General features: G+C 36.3%; 2 protein-coding genes across 5 annotated transcripts in view; one reads left to right on the forward strand and one right to left on the reverse strand.

The window, feature by feature from the left end:
- DDX52 (DEAD (Asp-Glu-Ala-Asp) box polypeptide 52) overlaps positions 1-14,472 on the forward strand; it is a 66,749-nt gene extending 52,277 nt beyond the window's left edge. Inside the window, exons 1-7 of one of the 3 annotated variants that reach the window (XM_051211483.1) lie at positions 2,824-2,987; positions 3,026-3,365; positions 3,405-3,604; positions 7,529-7,696; positions 8,264-8,372; positions 9,979-10,201; positions 10,784-10,961. In XM_051211483.1, the coding sequence (XP_051071547.1) occupies positions 8,313-8,372; positions 9,979-10,201; positions 10,784-10,881 (381 nt within the window). In that variant the 5' untranslated portion in view covers positions 2,824-2,987; positions 3,026-3,365; positions 3,405-3,604; positions 7,529-7,696; positions 8,264-8,312 and the 3' untranslated portion in view covers positions 10,882-10,961. Of the gene's footprint in view, positions 1-2,559; positions 7,697-8,263; positions 8,373-9,245; positions 10,962-13,658 lie in introns of those variants that run through there. The other 2 variants (XM_051211481.1, XM_051211482.1) reach the window with 2 other exon arrangements.
- A 238-nt stretch (positions 14,473-14,710) lies between these two features.
- Positions 14,711-21,404, reverse strand: part of MS3_00003640 (uncharacterized protein) — a gene marked incomplete at its 3' end in the record, with an annotated part of 56,060 nt that continues 49,366 nt past the window's right edge. Inside the window, exon 8 of one of the 2 annotated variants that reach the window (XM_051211489.1) lies at positions 14,711-15,840. In XM_051211489.1, coding sequence (XP_051071551.1) covers positions 15,556-15,840 — 285 coding nt within the window. The remainder of the gene's footprint in view (positions 15,841-21,404) is intronic. The other variant, XM_035731417.2, reaches the window with a different exon arrangement.

Below are 21,404 nucleotides of genomic sequence, written 5' to 3' on the forward strand. Positions count from 1 at the left end.
GTGAGTACTTACACAGTATAACTAATCACGCAGTATCACTTTCGATTTTTGGTACTGCAGGTTGAATTAATACAAAGTAGTATGGTACAGCCTCATCTGGTCACGATTGTGATGATAGACTGGCATGAAGGTGCAACAGTCATCATGATATCCTCTTACTTCATCATCCCATCGAAGCATGATAAAGACGTTTGACCATGTGTCTGTGATAGACAGAAGTGATTGAATTTCGAGTGTCGACTCGTAAGACACAGAACTGTCCAATTCGCACTCTATCCATGATCCAAGTGGAAGAGAATTCTGAGAGTAAGGTCGAGACTAATGTTCTAGGAATTCGGAATGATGTACAAAGACTTATTTACTCTGAAGAGGTAACTTAAATCAAACAACGGAACGTCAGAAATATAATTTTCTACTCATTGAGATTTCACAGAAAACATACTTATTATTAAAAAATCAGTATTGTATTAAAACATCTCAGTGCTACAACTGGAAGATATAACCGTATTCACGGACGGCTATTATCCCCTTCATCGCTCTGACTTTAGTAACAGTTATTTTTTGCCAGTGAGAAACATTACATGTTCTATTACAACGTTGGGCGATAACGATCAAAAGAGAACAGGCTCCTACTTCTCCTTCTCCTCTGACGACCATCTTCTAAGGTATGAAATAGTAGCCATTTGTCAGCTATCATGCTGATGATTGTGTACCATCCTGAATGACTTGGCGAAATACTTTTCGGAATAAAAGGTTATACTAAACATAGACTAACTAACATACGTTATAACTCTCAATTTGTAGTTTCAGCGGTTTGTTAACGATTTTTTTCTCTGAGGCTTTTGTTTCGCGTCGGATGTAAATTTTGCACCAACGAACATTTATTTGTTTATCAATTTCTGATCGCCGTGTCTTTCCAAACACAAATATTATGTGGAGATACTCTACAGAGCTAGAAGATAAAATCTGGAAATGATTTTAAAGTATGAAAAGTTTGTGCTGCATAAACCGTTTAATCTTTTCACTCATATCAACCGGAGCACTCCTAAAACCGGAGGCTTAGCTAGGAGTACTGAACATTTCCCCCCAACTTTCTGGAAATGTCAATAATATGAAGAAATAGTCTATGGAATTGGGTTTCATTATTTATGCAACATTGTATTATGAAACCAATACCATCTACAATGAAACGAATATAGTGATAGTTTTTGAATGAACAGCTACATAGAAACGAGAGATCCAGTGTTCACACTGGAAAAGAAATATTATGCACCTCGAGTGACTTTTTACGACGTTTTAGTGTTTAAAGACATCGAGAAACTACTTGTATGTGACAGCTTTGACACACGCAACCGACGTTAGGCACTTCATATACAAAAGTTCCGCCATGTACTGATCTCCACGACGTTGTTGAGACGAGGCAGAACATGGAGCATATTTGAATTGAAACCATCTTTCCGCCCCCTCATTCATGTTAGTTATACTTTTCCATTCTCACGACCGTCAGTATATTATACCGCAATTGTGCCCTCATTGACATTTTTTGTGCTAGCAGATTGTTCTTACATACATTTGTTCAAACAGTTTACCACAAAATACCCCCTGTCAAGGCACAAACCAACCGACAGTCGGATGCTATAAGTCTGGCTTATGGTTTGTCGATCCAAACTAAGATGAACAATAGAGCCAAAAAGGAACGAGAAGCGACGTGATGTAAATCTTCACGCTGGTTTCGTCGCTAAATTAGGGTTTTGGAGGCGTTAGGTCTAAGCTTGTTATTAGTTGCAAGGGATGTGTAGAGAGGCATACTCACTCGTTGTCTTATGTGTATACATGACCGAGCGCCTCCATCTAGGTCATGTCCAATAAAACTAATGAGGTCAGCATCAATATAGAAGACTTACAGAACTATTTATTTCGGTGATTCGTTTATCGCTAGAGTTTAATATCTAGTATTTTCAAAAATCTCGTCTAATTAGTATGTAAGTGGTGCACATAAGTGATCTATGTGTTAGTATTAGACGTTACTGTAAAAGTTTCCATTACGAGCGGGTATCAGCTATAAAGCCAAAATGCTGCGGATATCAAAGAGCGAACACCCAGGAGCGCTCCACTAACGACTGTCAGAATGACTACAATTAGTGAGATCCAGAAGCTAGAATACCACACATTGGACATTACCAATCCTTGGAGCAGTGCCGAAGACACAAGGAGAGCGCAAAGAAACCAATCAGTTTATACTCTATCGTGACTGGCTGCAAGCCCCCCGGAGACAGTACAAGGGGCAGCTACACATGCAATTCCAGAACTCAGGGGTTTACAATGTAAAGGATGGCTTGAAAAGCTAGACCTCTTTACTATATCCTACCGCAGGTTAAGTGGTGATCTGGTTTTGATCCATAGAATACTAAGAAATGGTTTTGGACCTCTCTCTTCCTTCCCACTAGATAGGGCTATCACTGAGGATATAGCAGGTGAGTAAAAAAGCCAAGAACGAACAAAATATCCGTGGCAAACAGATTTCCACACCGAGTAATCAATCCTTGGAACCTGTTACTCGAAGCAGTAGCGTCCGCACCCTAAATTGACTCATTCAAGAGAAGACTAGACACAGGAGCATACTGGAAGGGGAATAATATAGACTGTAGGTCTTCTGTCCTTACTACACAAATCTGAATGTGATATCATACTGGACACATTAGATATGATTGAATGAATTTCATGGTGGTTTTCAGACACCAAAAGACTATGTGAATAAGCGAATACCTTAAAATTATGACTCATGCATTCGACCACGTGCGGCTAAAATACAGAATGCCCGCCGTTAATTTGCTCGTTCAAGGTCGCAGAGACGAGCTATGTCTAGCTTGGAAATGACGCACTTTACCACTGTGTGCTTTACTTCATTTGTTCGTCTATGTGCCATAGTCTATGCTTAGAATTCTTTTTCAAGGTACAATACTTCATGTTATTCAGATTACCAAAATGTAATTCTCGACTTGGATAATATTTGCCCTCAACCTAGATCTATATATACGGTGGAGTGTATCAAAGTGATAACTGAATAAACCTAATGAGATGGAGTATTTATTCCCTGTATCGATGCAGTGTTCATATTCGGACGCACCTAGCTCCATAATTTTTCATGAGACCCAAAAGTATCCTGAAAGGTAATTTAAATTCTTATAAATACAATATACTTGCCGAACTTTACATTTTCTTAACAACGATGAGGGTTATTTCGGACAGCATTTTTGTGCGTGAATCACAAAACGTGCAGTTTATTATTAATGAAAGTATGTGAATATTTCTACTCAAACGTAATCCTTTAAAATTTATCATTAATCTTCACTTCGGTGGTAACGGTAAGTTCGGTATGTACACTGAATTTAGGCGAAAATTAGACCAATCGGCGGATATTTAGGCAAGAAGTGGGCAATTTATAGACAAAGCAACAAAAAGGGGAAAAACCGCTTTATTTCCCCGGACAGGCGAAAAAGGCGACATTTTGGCGCGTTTTCCCTTTATTTCTTCTTTGTTCGCCTTTATTTCCCTTTATTGGTTGCTTGGGTAATATCTCATGTGAATAGTTTGGCCAACTAAGGTTAGCATTAATTTACCCAAGTTACATCTCTTGTAATAGCATAAAACATAAATTGTAGGTCTCACTTTCAGAATTACCTGCCATAAACTGTAGTTAGCATGATATCTGATTTTTACCACCGTTTGTAGTGTCATCATTATGCAAACGGCCTCTGTAGTCTACTTCTATGGGATATGGTGAATATAGTGGTATTGTTGCCAGAATCTTTTGATGTCAGGGAGCTAATCAAGGAGTTATTGTATTCTTTATATTTTTGTTATTTCTACTTGAACACATAAATATTGGTACAAAGGGGCACCAGATACATATGCGCCACACTAAAATGGATGTGAGTTGCCTGAATTTTAATTGCAGCACGAACAGTATTTCCAGTCATTATTGTTATTTCATTTTATTTGTGTGTGGGCTATGATACTGCTCGGGTGCCCAGACTGGAGCAGGTAGTTTCTTTGGAGGATCACACCCGGAGCGTTTGACCTAAAGGTCTGATCCACAAGACAGTGGAGCAAGGTACGGAGATGCAGTCCCATGGTAACTGGTGACCAACAATTGGTTCATACGCCATTTGTTTCCTTAGGATCCTGGAGCTCATGTGCACCATTGGTTTGGAATCAGGGTTTTCCAACTCCCCAGGGTGGATCCTTCATATCCATCAGCCCGGTTTAAACGCTGAACATTCACTTTTGTCCTCTCGATTTCGTAAACAACACCCCCGCCGCAAGAAGGCAGTGAGTAGTTCTCTGACAGTGGCTGTATACGCGTGACCGTGTGAGAGCATTTAGTGAAGGAAAGCTGACTCTCCCCACCCTCGACCGTACCAGGGCATTTGGGGCCGGTTGTGTATTTAATCTACAGCACTGACTTTTGTGAAAGGCTAGTAATACTAATCATTTGTCTAAACTAAAGTAAGTATCGCAGAATCTGAACTTGCAACCTAGTAGATGAAAGTCAAATGCTTTAATCAATAGGCGACCAACTCATTAAGCGAACTAATCTCATACAATGCAAATCAGTTTTTGCTTTAAATAATCACCTGAATTAAATACCAATTCGTTGGAATATATGTTCACAACTTTGTGACTAAGAGCATTCAAAAATTGGAAGGATTATCCTTTCTATTAGAGACTATTAATAATACACGTACCGTAAAAATGCCTTTTATTATACGGATAATTTCGACTATTCGTTTCACTAAGAAATTAAATATGCTACCGCATATTACTTACTTACGCCTGTTACTCTTTATGGAGGAGCATAGGCCGACCACCCGCCCTCTGCATCCAACCCTGTCGTGGGCAATCCCTTCCAGCTGTTATTCATTCTCTTCATATTTGCTTCTATTTCCCGATGTAATGTGTGCTTTGGCCTTCCTCTTCTCCTCTTCTCTTCAAGATTCCGAGTTAGGGCTTTTCTCGTGATGCAGCTTGGTGATTTCTGTAATGTATGTTCTTTCCATTTCCGTCGTCTTTTCCTAATTTCCTCCTCAGCTGGAAGCTGTTGGCTGTTGCTGATGGTATCCGGCCAATGGAGTTCCATATGTTCTTTAATTGTAGGAATGCTTTCTTTGCTTTGTCAATCCTCGTCTTTACGTCTGCATCTGATCCTCCTTGCTCATCGATGATACTTCCCAGGTACGTGGATTCCAAATCTTTCAGAGTTTCGCCATCAAGTTTGATTTGGCTAGTGTTCTTCGTGTTGTATTTGAGGACCTTGCTTTTTCCTTTGTGTTTGTTGATGCCTACTGCTTCTGAGGCTGCTACTACACTGCTTGTCTTGACCTGCATTTGTTGATGTGTATGGGATAGTCCAAATCGTCTAGTTGCATTCAACCTGTCCATTGTATTCCGTGCTCTCCTCAGATGTCGAGGTCTTCATAATCTAATCGACCACCAGAAGAAAGAGGAAGCGGGAGAGTAGACAGCCTTGTGGGACTCTGGTCCTTACTTGGAATGCGTCTATCAGCTGTCCTCCATGCACGACTTTGCACTGTAGTCCGTCGTATGAGTTCCTGATAATGTTGAAAATCTTCTCAGGTACTCGATAGTGTCGAAGTTTCCATAATGTTCTATCCACACTGTCAAACGTCTTTTCGTAATCATTGGAGTTGATGTATAGTGACGAGTTCCACTCAATTGATTGCTCTACGATGTTCCGTAGTGTCGCGATTCGGTCTGTGTACGACCGACCCTTACTGAATCCAGCCTGTTGATCTCAAAGTTGGGCTTATACTGCGTCTTTCATCCGGTCCAGCAGCACTCTGTTAAAGACTCCCTGGTACTGACGGTAGTGTTATACCTCTGTAGTTTTCACATTTGCTCAGATCTCCTTTCTTTGGAATCTTGATGCCTTCCTTGTCTTTGACCGGTCTCTTTGGTTTACTGTACTTCTCTGCTAGTTTCTTCGTTGTATCATATAGTAGTTTCACATTTCCTTCTCGCAGATTTTTCTGCCATCGTTGCTAGTTCTTCCACGTATCTCTGCTTGTTGGCTTTAATGCTCTTCACGTGCTTGTTTGCTTCTGTGTACTCAGCTTGTGCTTGGACTTTCTCTGCTCGTGTTCGGCTGTTGTTAATTGCTGTCTTTTTGTTTTTCCTTTCCTTGATCCTGTTCAGTGTTTCTATAGAGATCCATTCCTTATGATGATGCTTCATTAGGCCCAGAACCTCCTGACACGTTGAAGTTAATGCTTCTTTGATACCTTTCCACTTGTCCTCCATAGTAGTTTTTTATTCCTTCAGTAGATTCTGTAAGGCTTGAAACCTGTTGTTGAGAGATATCTTGAATTCGTTGAGTTTGTTAGTATCTCGAAGGAAGTCTGTATTGAACCTTTATAGTGCTGTTTGTCAAGTTGTCCAGTGCTTCTTTAGCTTCAGTTTTAGATTGGCCACGATTATGTGGTGATCTGAAGCTATATCAGCTCATCTCCTGGTCCTTACATCTTTCATTGTCCTTCGGAACTTTTTATTGATGCAATTATGATCTTTCTGGTTCTCTGTAGTGTGGTGAGATCCATGTAACTTTGTGTATACGTTTGTATGGGAATATTATGCCGTCGATGACCAATTTGTTGAATGCACATAAATTTGCAAATCTTTCCCCATTTTCGTTTCTCTTCCCTCCCAGTCCATGTCGTTCCATGATATCTTCATATCCAGTGTTGTTTACTCCGACTTTGGCGTTTAGACCTCCCATCAGAATGGTGAGTTTTTTCTTGGGCACTTCGCTATGATTGATTGCAACTTATCGTATAATTGATCTTTATCGTCGTCGTTGCTTTCATTGATGGATGCATAACACTGGACAGCATTCATTGTAATTCCCTCCTTTGTTTTGAATGATGCTTAGATGATTCTGGATCCGTGAGTTTAAATGGTTTAAATTATTTCTTCTGGTTAGCGTGTTTTTAGCGAGTTGGTTTGTGTGAATCTCCTAGGTCTCAACTTTTGGCCACCGTATTCAAACTATTGGAACTCGCAATAAGATGCTTCAATTTCGGCGACTACACTAAAAAGCCCAGGAAAAACCAAAATGGATAGGCATATATCAAGCTAGCTCAAAGAACTACATATTATAAGGGGAACGCAAGAATAATGAAATGTTCGAAATTTAGAGGACAGTGAGTAAAGACATTATTACTACTGTCATAGGTTAAAGTCTATGTCACCAAATTTGTGTTCATTGCTTCAGAGTATCGGTACCACGTAATTTACTTAATAGCCTGATGTTCAGTGCCGAATAGATTTAAGTCTTTGCAGTGTTCCCACACAACAGGCTACTTAAACAGTAAACTACTCAAGTATTTAATATGTCGAAGTCGAGTGGCAATTATTTTTGTTTTTAGAAATGTACACTTTATTTGATTTTAATATTTATCAATAGCTTTGATTTATGGTTAAATATAATGTTTGTTTATTTGTGTTTCAGTGTATCATCACTCATCACAACGCTCTTGCTCAACATTGCAAATGAGGCTGTAACGCGGCAGTTACGCACAGTTTTTATCCGAAAAGAGGCTATTTTAAAATATGATTTCGTTCACGTTCATGGTTGCAGTAAACTCGTTACATCTAATTGGGATAATGTCCATTTCGTGTGAGTTTGTGAATTCGTTATCTCGACTGAGCAAAATTGACTGTGTTAAAAACTAAATCCTCTACAACTTTGAGAAGTTTAAGGTTGTTAGCACGAGTAGGAAATACAATGCACTTAAATCTTCTCCAAGAAATCATTTTGTTTTCATTAACAGCTATATATTGCTCGGCTGTGCAAAACATCGTCCCTAGTGTTATTTTCATTAGTTAAGTCTGATATCTGTCTGTTATGATATCACAGGACTGCATGAGAGAGCAATATGACGCGCCAATAATCTTTTGTACCGAACAAATACCAGTGAGTACAAGTTCAATTTCTACCAGAGTTATGGTTCGGTGTTTAAATCATGAGACTCTCACCCAGTTAGTCACAGGTTCAAACTGTACCTTTTCTGTTCAGACAGTCATGTAGTATCACTAGCACTTACACATAAGGTTAAACTCGAAACTAATATAAATCCTTGTGACATATTCTAGTGGCACTATCAGAAAGTTTTTTATTTGAATTAATAAATAATATCATACTATTTCGTTCTTGTGTCTAATGAAGACATTTAATCACCTACAGATACCTACCTTCTGAAGATGCATTAATACATTGGTTTTCACATGTTCATATGGGAAGAGGATTTGCTGACGTTATTATTGTTGAAGGACTGGATCAGTTCGTGGAAAATGTAAGAAAAGTCATCCCAGAATAAATTTTGTTGCTTCTGTTGTGATTATATTCACTGCTAGATCGATTTTTCTGTACGTCTACAGGAACAAAGTTGGTTATGACTATTTTAATGTCATACGCGGGTCAAATCGCTTGTCTTCACTGGATAATATTTAGTTGAGTTTGTGTGTATGATAAGATCTAACGTGTTCACGGGTCCATATGTTTAGTTTTTAAACTTGATCAGTTATTCTTCTATAAGTGTGATCGAATATCAAGAACTTGAGTTCGTCTTTCGTTTTGTCTTTATTGTCGGTAAATGAAACATTATTATTATTAGTCATTATAATGCAGAGAAAAAACAGCACAACTAGGCACTAAAAATGGACTAAACAAAATCAAATCTAAAAAACAAATATACTACATACTGGCGTGGTCAAATTTGATGTTATGTATTTACAAAAGACATCTTAATATTTATGAAGAAAGCGTCGGTGAGGCCATCTCTCGTTTTAGCTCTGAACCACATTTGATAACATTCTCATCCAATAAGTTGGACGATTCTTAAGATCTCACTCAAGATTTTATGAATAATCAGAACAGAATCAGCGAATAATAACCCATAATTGCTTTCCGAAGCGCAGATCTTGTAGATATGTTAAATTAAAAGGTATTTTAAAGAAGAGTTATGTAAAACTATTTGTTAAGATAATATCGAACTTCCCAATTCAAATAAATATGGGGAAAAATCAGGCGAAGTTCCAAGCGCATTTCATAAAAATTGCATCAGTAGAGGAAATGATAAGAATATTTTTCCGAAGGTATCTGTTACAAGATTTAGTGAATATTGTCGGTTTTTAGCTTCCTATAAGTCTGTTTTATTTTTGTCTAGTCGAAAATCTGTTTTTATAAGATCACCAGTTAAAATCAAATGAAGAACCACTGGAAATCAAAAGAAACTCAAATATTTCGTCACAGTGATCCTCTATTGGTAGGAACCTATCATGTTATATGAGGTTAAACCCTTCATACCGCAATCATAATTGCTTGAAATTGGTGAGTGACGATAATCGAATAGCATTCCGAGAGTTTTTGTGGCCTATTCTGGAGTTGGATACCATTCAAGCTGGTTGTCTTGTCTGCGTGGTAAGATTATTATTTGTTACGTTCCACACAGCGACTAATTCAACCTAATACTTGTCGTGATGTTATCATAACAGATATCAACCTACATAATGGCTTATAAAATATTCTTATTGCCACTTATCTGCGATAAATACGGTCTTTAAATTTGTCAGTTTCCAACAAGTCTAATAACATAATCTGCTAATTGATTAAAGTTAAGGATTGTGATCATCCTTAATCCATGTGTATTTCTTAACGTCGATCATTCATTAGTTTTAGATTGCTTACTGCTAGAGACTGAACATGTCCGACACTCTTTGTTTTCAATGGTTCTGTTCTCATTTTTAGTTCAGCGTAGAATTAATTAATCCTTCACGGGTTACTTGATTGACTAAAAATTAATACTTTTAACAGTACTTCTTTATTCTGTGAACACGATGATAATTGCTTAACTTACCATTAAGGCATAATAATATTTGTTTAAATCTACTCTCTTTTAGGATAATGACGCATCATATATCATTAGATTAACTAATCTACTAGAAGATACTCGACAATTTATCCATAGTTTTACGAAAGAGACTGAGCACGGTCATAACTGTAAACTAATAGTGTCTTCCAGTCTAAAGAGTTCTCATACATCCAAAAAACCTGATCTTGCACAATATCGCGATACGCTTCCAGCACATGCTATGATTAGAACGTTTTTTTTGCAGGGAGGAAGTAAGCATCTATATCTTATTATTTTTCCTAATAATTTTCGTGGAATCAAGTTGTAGTCAATTAAATTTAATGTAGAAAACTTATATCTAAGTCTGGTGATTGTTAGTTGTTTGGCTCGGTTTTTTTTCAGCAAATGATCTTGACTTAAGTTACCGAATTATTGAGTATATTCATTTTGAAAAAACAAACAAAATATTTTCATTCGGTAACGAAGCAAACCGAATAGTCTAGTGATTCCTTGAAGTCCACTTGTAGGTTAAACAAGAGGTCATCTCTTGATGAGTTAGCTTGGAATATATGGTAAATTGATCTACGCTTATTTTTTGGCTTTATACATATTTTGTTGGCTTTTATAATTGTTCACTAGTTGTGTCCAATCTGACCAATAACAGTTGAATTACGTTGATAGAGTCGTAAACCACAAGAAAGTAACTAGTATACAGTTTTCCATTCACAGGTTAATTGTTTATAGGTACGTATTTGTATTTATCGCACCCCATTTTACTGGCAATTAAGTAAATTTTAGAATGTTTAGCTGAAAAAATCAGTACTCAAAAAACTTATTTCGTTGTATTCCTTTAGATGGGAGTGATTTATTTGACTTGTACTCAGTTGAGGATAATTGGAAGTTGAATTTAAGAAGACAATATGATGAAGTTTTCTGGACAACAAACCAATAAATTTTCAATGGATAGACAGAAACTTCCTTGGTTGTAAATAATCATTTTTCTATTTTTAAATAGAAAGTCGTTTTTACTGACTAGCTGTTTTGAGTTACTTATTTGGCACATGAAATCTAGTTTCTGATGAATAAATCAAGATTTAATTGCTCAAAAATAAGTGTTGGCGAGAAACTTGTCAGTTAAATAACTTCTTAAGTTATTCAGTGTTACTATAGTGTACCGTGGAGATTATGCGAAATGGTTGATAGTTCGTTTTCTGATTAGTGTAGTGTTACATATGTTTTTTTCCCTATATTTCCTTCGTCTTCACTATCCCGTCACTGTAACCTCAGTCTATGATTCTTTAGTCTGTAACTGGTCAGTATCAAGAGCCGTATCATTTAGTCGCTGATAACTGAATTTCGTTTAGCCAGTTTACAATGTTATGATCAAAGTTTTATTCAGTGTTACAGTCTATTTAATTTAATCTTAGATGGATATAAGTTATCGGGCAGTAGCTCCATATTTTGTGCTTGTCAGTACACATGCACGGATGTTAAATGCATTTATTTACCCTCAGAAATTTCACTATCTAATTAACCAGACACCTGATTGGATGCCGGCTCAGTAATCTAAGGGTTATGTGTTCGTCGCAAAACTAAGGGTCTTGAGTTCGATCGCTTTTGGAGTCGTGACTGTGCGCTGATGAAGAGCTCCATACTAGGACGAAACGACTCATCAGAACTTCCTGGTTTCCAGTTGTTGACTAAGTAAGATCAGTCCTTGATGTAAATTACGAAGACACGTAATCGTTAAATCAACAATACTGGATGGAGATCTGAGTTTCCTTGAAGTTATTGACACATCTTTCGATTACCTTCAATTGTCACTTGTCAATCCATTCTGCTATTCTCATGATAATCTAATTTCGAAACAGTTACAATCAAATATGTCTTGTCAAGGTTGTATGTCAAAATGAATCCCAACATGATTACTTTACATTGGGTAGCTGGATAATCTATCCAAAACTTACTACTATATATACTCTCTGGGTTATCTTTCCACTAAACACACATGAACTTATCAGTGGTCGGTTAATAGGACTTCCTACATTGGGTCTTTTTCCTTTATCTGGTTAAAGTTAATTAAATGTAAGAAGTTTGTGTTTGTAACCTGGTTGAAACATCAAATTGATGGAACATCCATAGGTAGCACCCTGGGCCCAATTCTGGGTGATATATTTATAGGGAACCTTAAACAGATGAAGCGTAAGCGCACAACCGAAGGAAGTACATTGTATTGTAAACATTAATGAAACATTTCATGTCTACAACAATCGGAAGCATTCCGTGTACCTACTCAATCTATCTAACAAAACATACAACCATAGGTTTTACTATGGAACATGAAGTGGAAGGTAAATTCCATTTCTTGGATGTTGGAATCAAGCGAACTTCAGATGACATACTACGAAGACACATGCACCTCAAAAGTACATGGATTAGAGTTTATCTAAATTACAACAGCTTCTATCCAATAGGTTACAACAATTGGATTGTATGAACCGTTTCTGACTGCGCTCGTAAAACTTGCTCAAAGGAAAACCTGGAAGAAAAACTTACCTTCATTACAACCCGCCTGCGTGAAAATGCATATCCAGCAAAATTCATCGAGAAGTATGCAAAAACCAACGGACGTATCAAATAAGATACAGTAGGAAAGAAAACCTGTTTTTCATATCTGCGTTTCAAAGGAAATTAAATTACTGAAATGATGAAACTTAGGATAGATGCTGCGATGAACGTTGCTTATCCATCGGCAGGACCGACGAAGTTATATGAAATGAACTGCCCACTCAAATATACAAAGATTGACAGGTCCACTTTTCTCAGTACTTCTAACTGAATTTAACAGTATACATGTACTTCTCAAAGTGCATGCATCGGAAGAACAAAGAAAAGAGTATAGGTTCACATTTCCTATCACGTTTCAGGGAATTTGAGACTGATAGTCACTATGTCTTCATATTGTGCAATAGCTCGGCATTTGATTGATACTGAGCACACCACTGACAGTACACAATCCTCTATAATTATCAGTGGACAAAAAGCACCGCGTCTCCGGTTTACTGAAGCAGCAACAATAAAGAAACTCGAACCTTGGTAAATTACTATTGTCATTATTATTATCAGTACTTTAATAGTGCTTATTTTATTATGTGGTCTTGGCCAAACTAATTCTTATTTTATGTACACCAAAATCATCATTTTATTCATCGATTTTTTATTCACTTAATTCTCAAAAATTATGTAAACTCTTCAAATTCTGGTTAATTGCTACGTAACCACATTTTCTATAAGATTTGAAAGAAATTGATAAAAATATTCAAGTTAAACTTCCTTTTAATTTGAAAGTATACAACATCCGTTAGAATCTACAGAATTGACGCATACTAAAACTCGTTAATTTCAGTATAAAGTCAATTGTGTAGTTGGTCGAGTGTATTCCCTGCTGAAGTTTATCGTAGCTTAATGTTTTTCTCGCTAACAACCCTGTTGATTGTTTTCGTCAAAATGTATCCCTTAAAACTTTGTGAAAAATCAGTAATTCCAATATTGGAGACATGTAGCATTTATTTTCGTCATCTGTGTGGTAATAAGAGGTTGGTTGGAATTCTAAAAATACTTATTTCATTATTTATAGTCTAAGTAACATTTGTAAATTTTTCATAATGTTGAAGCCACTCAACTTTCAGTCGCTGAGTCAGATGTTCGAACTGCTCTCTATCTACATAGGTTTGGACAATTGGAAAGTAAATACACTACCTCTCACAAAACCAGTGATGTACGAAGCTGAGTATATGAATCTTATCCATAACATTAATTGGGAACTAAGCAGGTACTCTTTTTCAGGCGATTCTGACTGATAGTTTGTTGGTGCTCGTTATCTATAAAAGATTTTTTAAGAAATTGCTCGTCAAACATATTACCTACCACAGATTTGAAGTCTACATTACTGTAGTACATCTGTTTGCTTTTCTGAAGCTATGAAATATAGCACTTATTGGTAAACGTGCAAGAAACTGATGTTAAGAGTTTGATAATATTAACGGTTACATTCGGCGATCGTAACCACACAGATAGTTTAGGTCCAGGATCGCTAGTAAATTAATGATTCTAAACGTCGAACACTTTGCTTGAACAAAATAAGAAAACATAACATGCGTATGTAAATGTATAACGTGTCGTGGAACTTGTGGTCTGATTGTGTTTCTTTCGATATTCTTTCAATATAAAGGTTGGTTTAAAAATTCACTGATGTCAGCTAGATTACTATTGAAAGTCCAGTACTGAAAAGCTGTTCCATCGTAGAATCTATTACATCAGCAATGCTTATTCAGGGTTAAATCCAGGATTTCCAGTTCTCACAGTTTGTAAGATATTACTCAGTCGCTTAATACAGGGGTCAGCTTTTGCAACCTCAGCATCTAGCAACGGAACACAGTCATCACCGAATATCATCGATGTGCACACAACTTCCTTTAAATTTATTAGACTTTAGGGAGGGAGATTACCGTCCTAAGCTTTGTCAAACTCGTTTCAAAACAAGCCTATAACGAGGTGGATTACTATTGAATAAGGCTTCGATAAAAATAAATTTTATCAAGTATATTTTAAATCGCAGTCTAAGATCAGCTAAAAATCAATAAAGACCTGAATATGAAACAAAACAGCAAATATATGGTCCTATATACTTTCAATGGCGATTCGTAATGAGAATGATTTGAAAGTGGTAAGTAACTTCATGTTTTCCAGTACACAAAACAATACAAATTATTTTTAGACGCAAAATCTATTTACCATAAACCCTATTCGATAATTAGACTAAAAGAAACAGTACAGAACAGAAGGCAGTTTGTATTATAATGAAAGACGTTTTTTTTGTTTCTAACTCTTGTTTTTTGTTTTTTTTTACAGTTTATAGAAATATAGAAATATTGCATAAGCTGAATGCAATGTGAAGAATAAACCTGTCTGTTATTTGTACATACATTTATTCATACAGAAACACAATAGTGATTTGTGTAGTTTGTTTAAAAATGAAGTGCGAATCAAAAGATTTTAAAATATAAGATACATATCATTTTCAATTAATTAGTTATTTCCATTTTCAATCTAATAAATAGTATGCTTTTTTTTCATCTGTAAACAAAATGAAATAGAATGAAATCATAAGGAAACTTATAAATTAATCACTTTATCTGAACTTTGGTAATGTTAAATAATAGAATTGATTAAAATAAAGTCAGAGCGCAAAATAAGAAACATGGAAGATAAACATAGAAGCAAAACAAAACTTAAGAATATTCATATATAATCTATTATTGAATATTATACAAGGAAGGAAATGGTTTATTTCTTACTATTTAACTTTCTTGAAAGAAGCAAATTAAAATAATTGTTGTATCATGATGATGATGATGGTGATTAATAACTTGTGCTTTCAGAAATGTTTCCCAGATAGTTTTTACAAGAAATAGATCGATTAGTTGTATCTGTATTAAAAAAATGTTTTGATATGTAGCCAAGTTTTATGTGTATAGTAATTTTAGGAAAAGTATTATAAATTGACTTAGTAAATTGAACGTATATCTGCTAATTTTTATTATTATATAGTTAGGATATTTCTTTGTTAAGCAATCATCTCCCGTTGATTAGGCAATACTGGTTGTGCTGTTACTGATCTTTCAGTTAATAAGCCATATTCTGAATAAGAAGTTTCTTTATCATCAATTGTATTCCTATTTAAGTATGTTTCAGTTGAATTATCAATTTCAACTAAATGAACTTGACCTTGTGTTTCGTAAGTATAAGTTGACATCGGATCATTTAAATCATATTTAGATGAGTCGAACTCTTCACCCCAACCAACATTTTCGTATACACTAAACGATTGCGAAGTAGAGTATCCTCGTGTCTGTAATAAATTTATAGAAATACGAAGATGTAAATCATTGTTCAAAGTCATTAAGATAATTAAAATGTTTTTGTTATAAGGAATGTATATACTTTTGAATTTGAATGAAATTTATTACCACTGGACATGTACTTTGATCTATAAATCTTGTTTTGACATTTCTAATTATATTATCCTATGGATCTGTGCAATTCGTTCATTTAAACGCTAGATTTGCAACATTCGGGTGACAGAGTTAAAGTTAATTTTATCAAATCAAATTCAATAAGCTAGGGAGCATTCGAATTTTTATACAGTCGATAAACCAGACTGAATGAATTCTATAACTTGTAAACGCTCATAATTATTGTATGTGCACTACAACAAACATGAAATCTAGTGTTACTGGTTTACATTTGTATAAATCCTCGCTAGATTAAACAAAATAACGTAGTGTAATAATTTAATAAATGAAGTGGTTTGAGTAAAAGACTATAGTTTTGGAGTAATAAACTCTACATGTATTGATATTTTTGACCACTTAAATACAGTTGTCACTGCATTTATGTTTGAATAGAGTTTGTGTCGAAAATCGATAAAAAGAAGTTATGTGAAAATTTCAGTTTCTTTGGGATATTCAGTTTACAATGGCTTATTGATATTTCTTACATTGTACAAGGTCTATACTAGCTGAAAAATATCAATGTTTAGATATGAGTTCAGCAGTGTTTATTGATTAACTGGGACTACTCAAGAGTGAACTCATTTCATTTTAAAATATTTTCTGTATTCTATGATCATAATAACAGTCTGATAAAAAAGTGTTTGCAATACATGAATGAATTTCATAAGAATTGACGAGGTTAACTATAAAAATCAGATTTATCCCTTGCAATACAGAAAATTACTACAAATAAGGAATGACTAGTACACTTCATTTATTTATTATTTTTCAAAGAGAGTTAAACTAAGTAGGTACTCAGTCGCGACTTGTGGAGATAAATCATATTCATAATTAAACAGTTATCCACCAGAGAGAATAAGTGATGTCCACACTACATCTCAACTTGACTGGAGTTGGTAATTTGGACAACTTGATCCTAATATGTTCATTACATTCTTTGTGAAGCCTGAAGTTTCTAGGTTCAAACTCAGGCTGAGTATTATGTGGGTACTGCTAATAAATCGGATATTAAGACAAAATTACTCTATACTTTGTAGAACGTACTTAGCTAATACCAGTCTTTAATGAAAACAAGCTGTGTTATAAGTCATATTTCCTTTTACCTTAAAAAACAGCAAATCAGTGCTCAACAGAACGATTGTATAAGTGCAAGAGTGGGGGGGGGTGTAAACTTTATCTTCACCACTCTTTGGAGAGAGAGAGTGAAACATACTAGAAACTATCAGTTCGTAAAAACACAGCTTTGTAAATTATATTAAGAACATGCTTCATCGAATAAATAATATCATTTGTACAACACTCAAAAAATAGGAAACCATAACCATTGTGAAGGAATATTTAAATTCTTCACATCAAGAAATGCAATAGTGGATAAGTTGAGCAATTAAAAGGAAGTTACGAAATGATTGGAAACTAATAAGCTTCGATTAAAGTTAACTTTTCCCAGTTCTAAAAACTGTATAGAAAGATTCATTTTACTACTCAAAAATCTATTAATAAGTGCACTTGGTATAGTTCAACAGTGGATCAGTAAGAAACTTTCGGCGAATATCTCTTTTATCCACGGTATTCGATGATGAATATAGGCATATTTAGATAGGAATTTACGTGGTGTTGCATATGCATTTTTTTCAATAAACACACTGATTAATTTGAATTAATCTAATTCAACTTTCCAAGCGGTAAAATATAAAGAGTGGATATTTGAAAAACCTTCCGAAAATTGCAAACTATAAGGGTCCATTATCTTCATAATCTATTTACTATTGTACGTGTAGTTTCCTTTCTTTGATTTGCTATACATGTTATTCCGTTAATACGTGGTTAAATAATTGTTTGTGAGAACTAGTTAAGTTTGGAAATAGTTATGGCCACCAAATGGTGTCCATTAGAAAGTCTAGAACATCCCAGGAGTTGGAGTTAACAACTCATAGAAAAATTGAATACTGGTTCTTCTGTTCTTACAGTCATCAAGCTATATCTGAAATCATTGGGTTGTTATTTAATTTAACATACCTCGGACTTCATCAGAGTTAAACTGATCATTCCAACTCATCCCACTGAGCAATAGTCGTAAGCTCACTATTAACTAGCTTTTCAATCAGTTCCTGAGTTTTTAGTAGGAAGTCGTGATTGTTGGGATTTACCAATATAAACTATTGAAACCGTTATCACCAAGTGCATTGTATCGTATGCCTTATAGCTTGTTGAAAATGCGTACCGGTGCATTCATTTCAGTGGCCAATATATATATGTTCACCGCGAGAACTGAAGTAACTGGACCCTTTTGTATGCATATTCTACGACATTAAATAATTAACCAATAATCTCTTTCTCCATATATATATATATATATATATATATATATATAGTGGTATAGTATGGGGTGCTTGGAAACAATATTTTTAGTGCAGCAGTACAAAACAAATTTACCAAACAACAAAAACCGCACAACACTTTCCCACAAGACATAAAAACCCTTACTTTCGTTTAAAATATTTTGAGTACCCTGGGATAAAACGTCCAAAACATTAAAAATGTACTGAATAACAAGTGAAAAACAATAGTTTTTTTAAACTGCCATCAAACAGGTTAAAACCTACTGATCTCTGGATAGGAGTTTACCGTTTTTGTGAAATAGTTTCATTGATGATGCATATGTAAGTCAGTTTGTGTTATTATTGTTGCGGTAACAAAGTGAAATCTATTCCTTAAATTCAACTAAATACTTTTCTTAACGCAGCAATGAAAGGAAAAACAAACAAGTATTCGGATAAATCATAAAAAGGCCACAAATAAACTGCATGAAAGTGCTCACTTCTTGTTTATGATAAAGTATATAATTACATTTTATTGCCAGGTGTATGCTTAGCTATATGCAATTTAAATAGCAATTAAATATAAGCTTGTTTCTATGGTTATTAAAGCGAATAAAAGAGGTAATATAACGAAGGTTTCATGGAATGTTTTATATGGGAACTATACTTCAAAAGATATTGATGACAAAACATTAAATTAGATAGCATTGACAATATTAACAATGACAGTGAAAGACAAGTAGAGTTTCTTGCTCGGTCAATGGTTGCTAATTAGGATGATACGGCTGTCCGGTACTTCCTTACTTACTTACTTACGCCTGCTACTCCCAATGGAGCATAGGCCGCTGACCAGCATTCTCCAACCCACTCTATCCTGGGCCTTCTTTTCTAGTTCCTTCCAATTCTTGTTCATTTTTCTCATGTCTATCTCCATTTCTCGGCGTAATGTGTTCTTTGGCCTTCCTCTTTTCCTTTGACCTTGAGGATTCCATGTGAGGGCTTGTCTTGTGACGCAGTTGGGTGCTTTCCTCAATGTGTGTCCTATCCACTTCCAGCGCTTCTTCCTGATTTCTTCCTCCACTGGGATCTGGTTTGTTCTCTCCCACAGTACGTTGTTGCTAATAGTGTCCGGCCAATGGATCTGAAGTATTTTGCGTAGACAATTGTTAATAAACACCTGTATTTTCTGGATGATGGCTTTTGTAGTTCTCCAGGTTTCTGCCCCATACAGTAGAACTGTCTTGACATTTGTATTGAAAATCCTGACCTTGGTGTTGGTTGACAGTTGCTTTGAGTTCCAGATGTTCCTCAGTTGTAAATATGCTGCTCTTGCTTTGCCGATTCGCGCCTTCACATCTGCATCAGATCCACCCTGTTCATCAATGATGCTGCCCAAATACGTAAAGGTTTTTACATCTTCCAAATCTTCTCCGTCAATTGTGATTGGATTGGTGCATGCTGTGTTGTATCGGAGAACCCTGCTTTTCCCTTTGTGTATATTGAGACCTATTGCTGCTGAGGCTGCTGCCACACTGTTTGTCTTCTCCTGCATCTGTTGTTGCGTTTGGGATAGAAGGGCCAGATCGTCTGCGAAGTCTAGATCATCCAACTGCATCTTAGATGTCCATTGTATCCCGCGCTTTCCTTCAGACGTTGACGTCTTCATGATCCAGTCGATCACCAGGAGAAAGAGAAAGGGTGAGAGTAAGCAACCTTGCCTAACACCGGTCTTCACTTTGAACGACTTTGTCAACTGTCCTCCATGCACGATTTTGCAGTGTAATCCATCATATGAGTTCTGTATGATATTGACTATCTTCTGAGGCACGCCGTAGTGTCGAAGAAGTTTCCATAGTGTTGTTCTGTCCACGCTATCAAATGCCTTTTCGTAGTCAATGAAGTTGATGTAGAGTGATAAATTCCATTCAATTGATTGTTCCACAATGATCCGTAGAGTTGTGATTTGGTCTGTACACGATCTATCCTTACGGAATCCTGCCTGTTGGTCACGAAGTTGGGCGTCTACGCAGTCCTTCATCCTGTTTAACAATACCCTGTTGAAGACTTTTCCCGGTATTGAGAGAAGAGTGATGCCCCTGTAGTTATCACACTTGCTGAGATCGCCTTTCTTCGGTATTTTGATCAGAAGTCTTTCTTTCCAGTCTGCTGGTACTTGTCCCGCATCCCAAATCCTGCTGAAGAGAATGTGGAGTATCCTTGCAGTTGCCGCTACGTCTGCTTTCAGTGCCTCTGCTGGGATGTTGTCCGGTCCTGCTGCTTTGCCACTCTTGATTTGTCTGATGGCCATGCTGATTTCTTCAATTGTTGGTGGGCCAACATTGATTGGGAGGTCCGTGGGTGCTGCTTCGATGTTGGGTGGGTTCAGTGGAGCTGGTCGATTCAAGAGTTCATTGAAGTGTTCTACCCACCTGTTTTGTTGCTCTTCAATGTTGATGATTACCTCGCCTTCCTTGCTTTTCACTGGTCGTTCTGGTTTGCGGCGATTTCCAGAGAGTTTCTTTATCGTGTCATACAATTGTCTCATGTTTCCTTCTCTTGCAGCCTTTTCCGCCGTCGTTGCTAAATCTTCCACATATTTACGTTTGTCGATTCTTATGCCCATCTTCACTTGTTTGTTTACTTCTGTGTATTCAGCTTGTGCCTTGGCTTTTTCTGCTCTTGTTCGACTGGTATTGATCGCTGCCTTCTTGTTCCTCCTTTCTAGAATCTTATCCAGTGTATCAACAGTGATCCATTCCTTGTGGTGGTGCTTCTTGTGACCCAGGACCTCATGACATGTTGAAGTGACTGCCTCTTTGATCCCCTTCCAGTTCCTCTCCACAGTAGTTCCTTCTCCATTGAGTAGATCATGAAAGGCCTGGAACTTATTGCTGAGGACTATCTTGAATTCGTTGAGTTTGTTAGTATCCTGAAGAAAGGCCGTATTGAACTTTTGTGATACTGTCTGCCCCGTTGTCCAGTGCTTCTTGAGTTTCAATTTCATCTTGGCGACCAGTAAGTGATGATCTGATGCTGTATCAGCTCCTCTCTTGGTTCTCACGTCCTCTATAGTCCTCCTGAAC

This window comes from Schistosoma haematobium, chromosome ZW, assembly GCF_000699445.3.
Source record: "Schistosoma haematobium chromosome ZW, whole genome shotgun sequence".
Taxonomy (NCBI): Eukaryota; Metazoa; Platyhelminthes; class Trematoda; order Strigeidida; family Schistosomatidae; genus Schistosoma; species Schistosoma haematobium.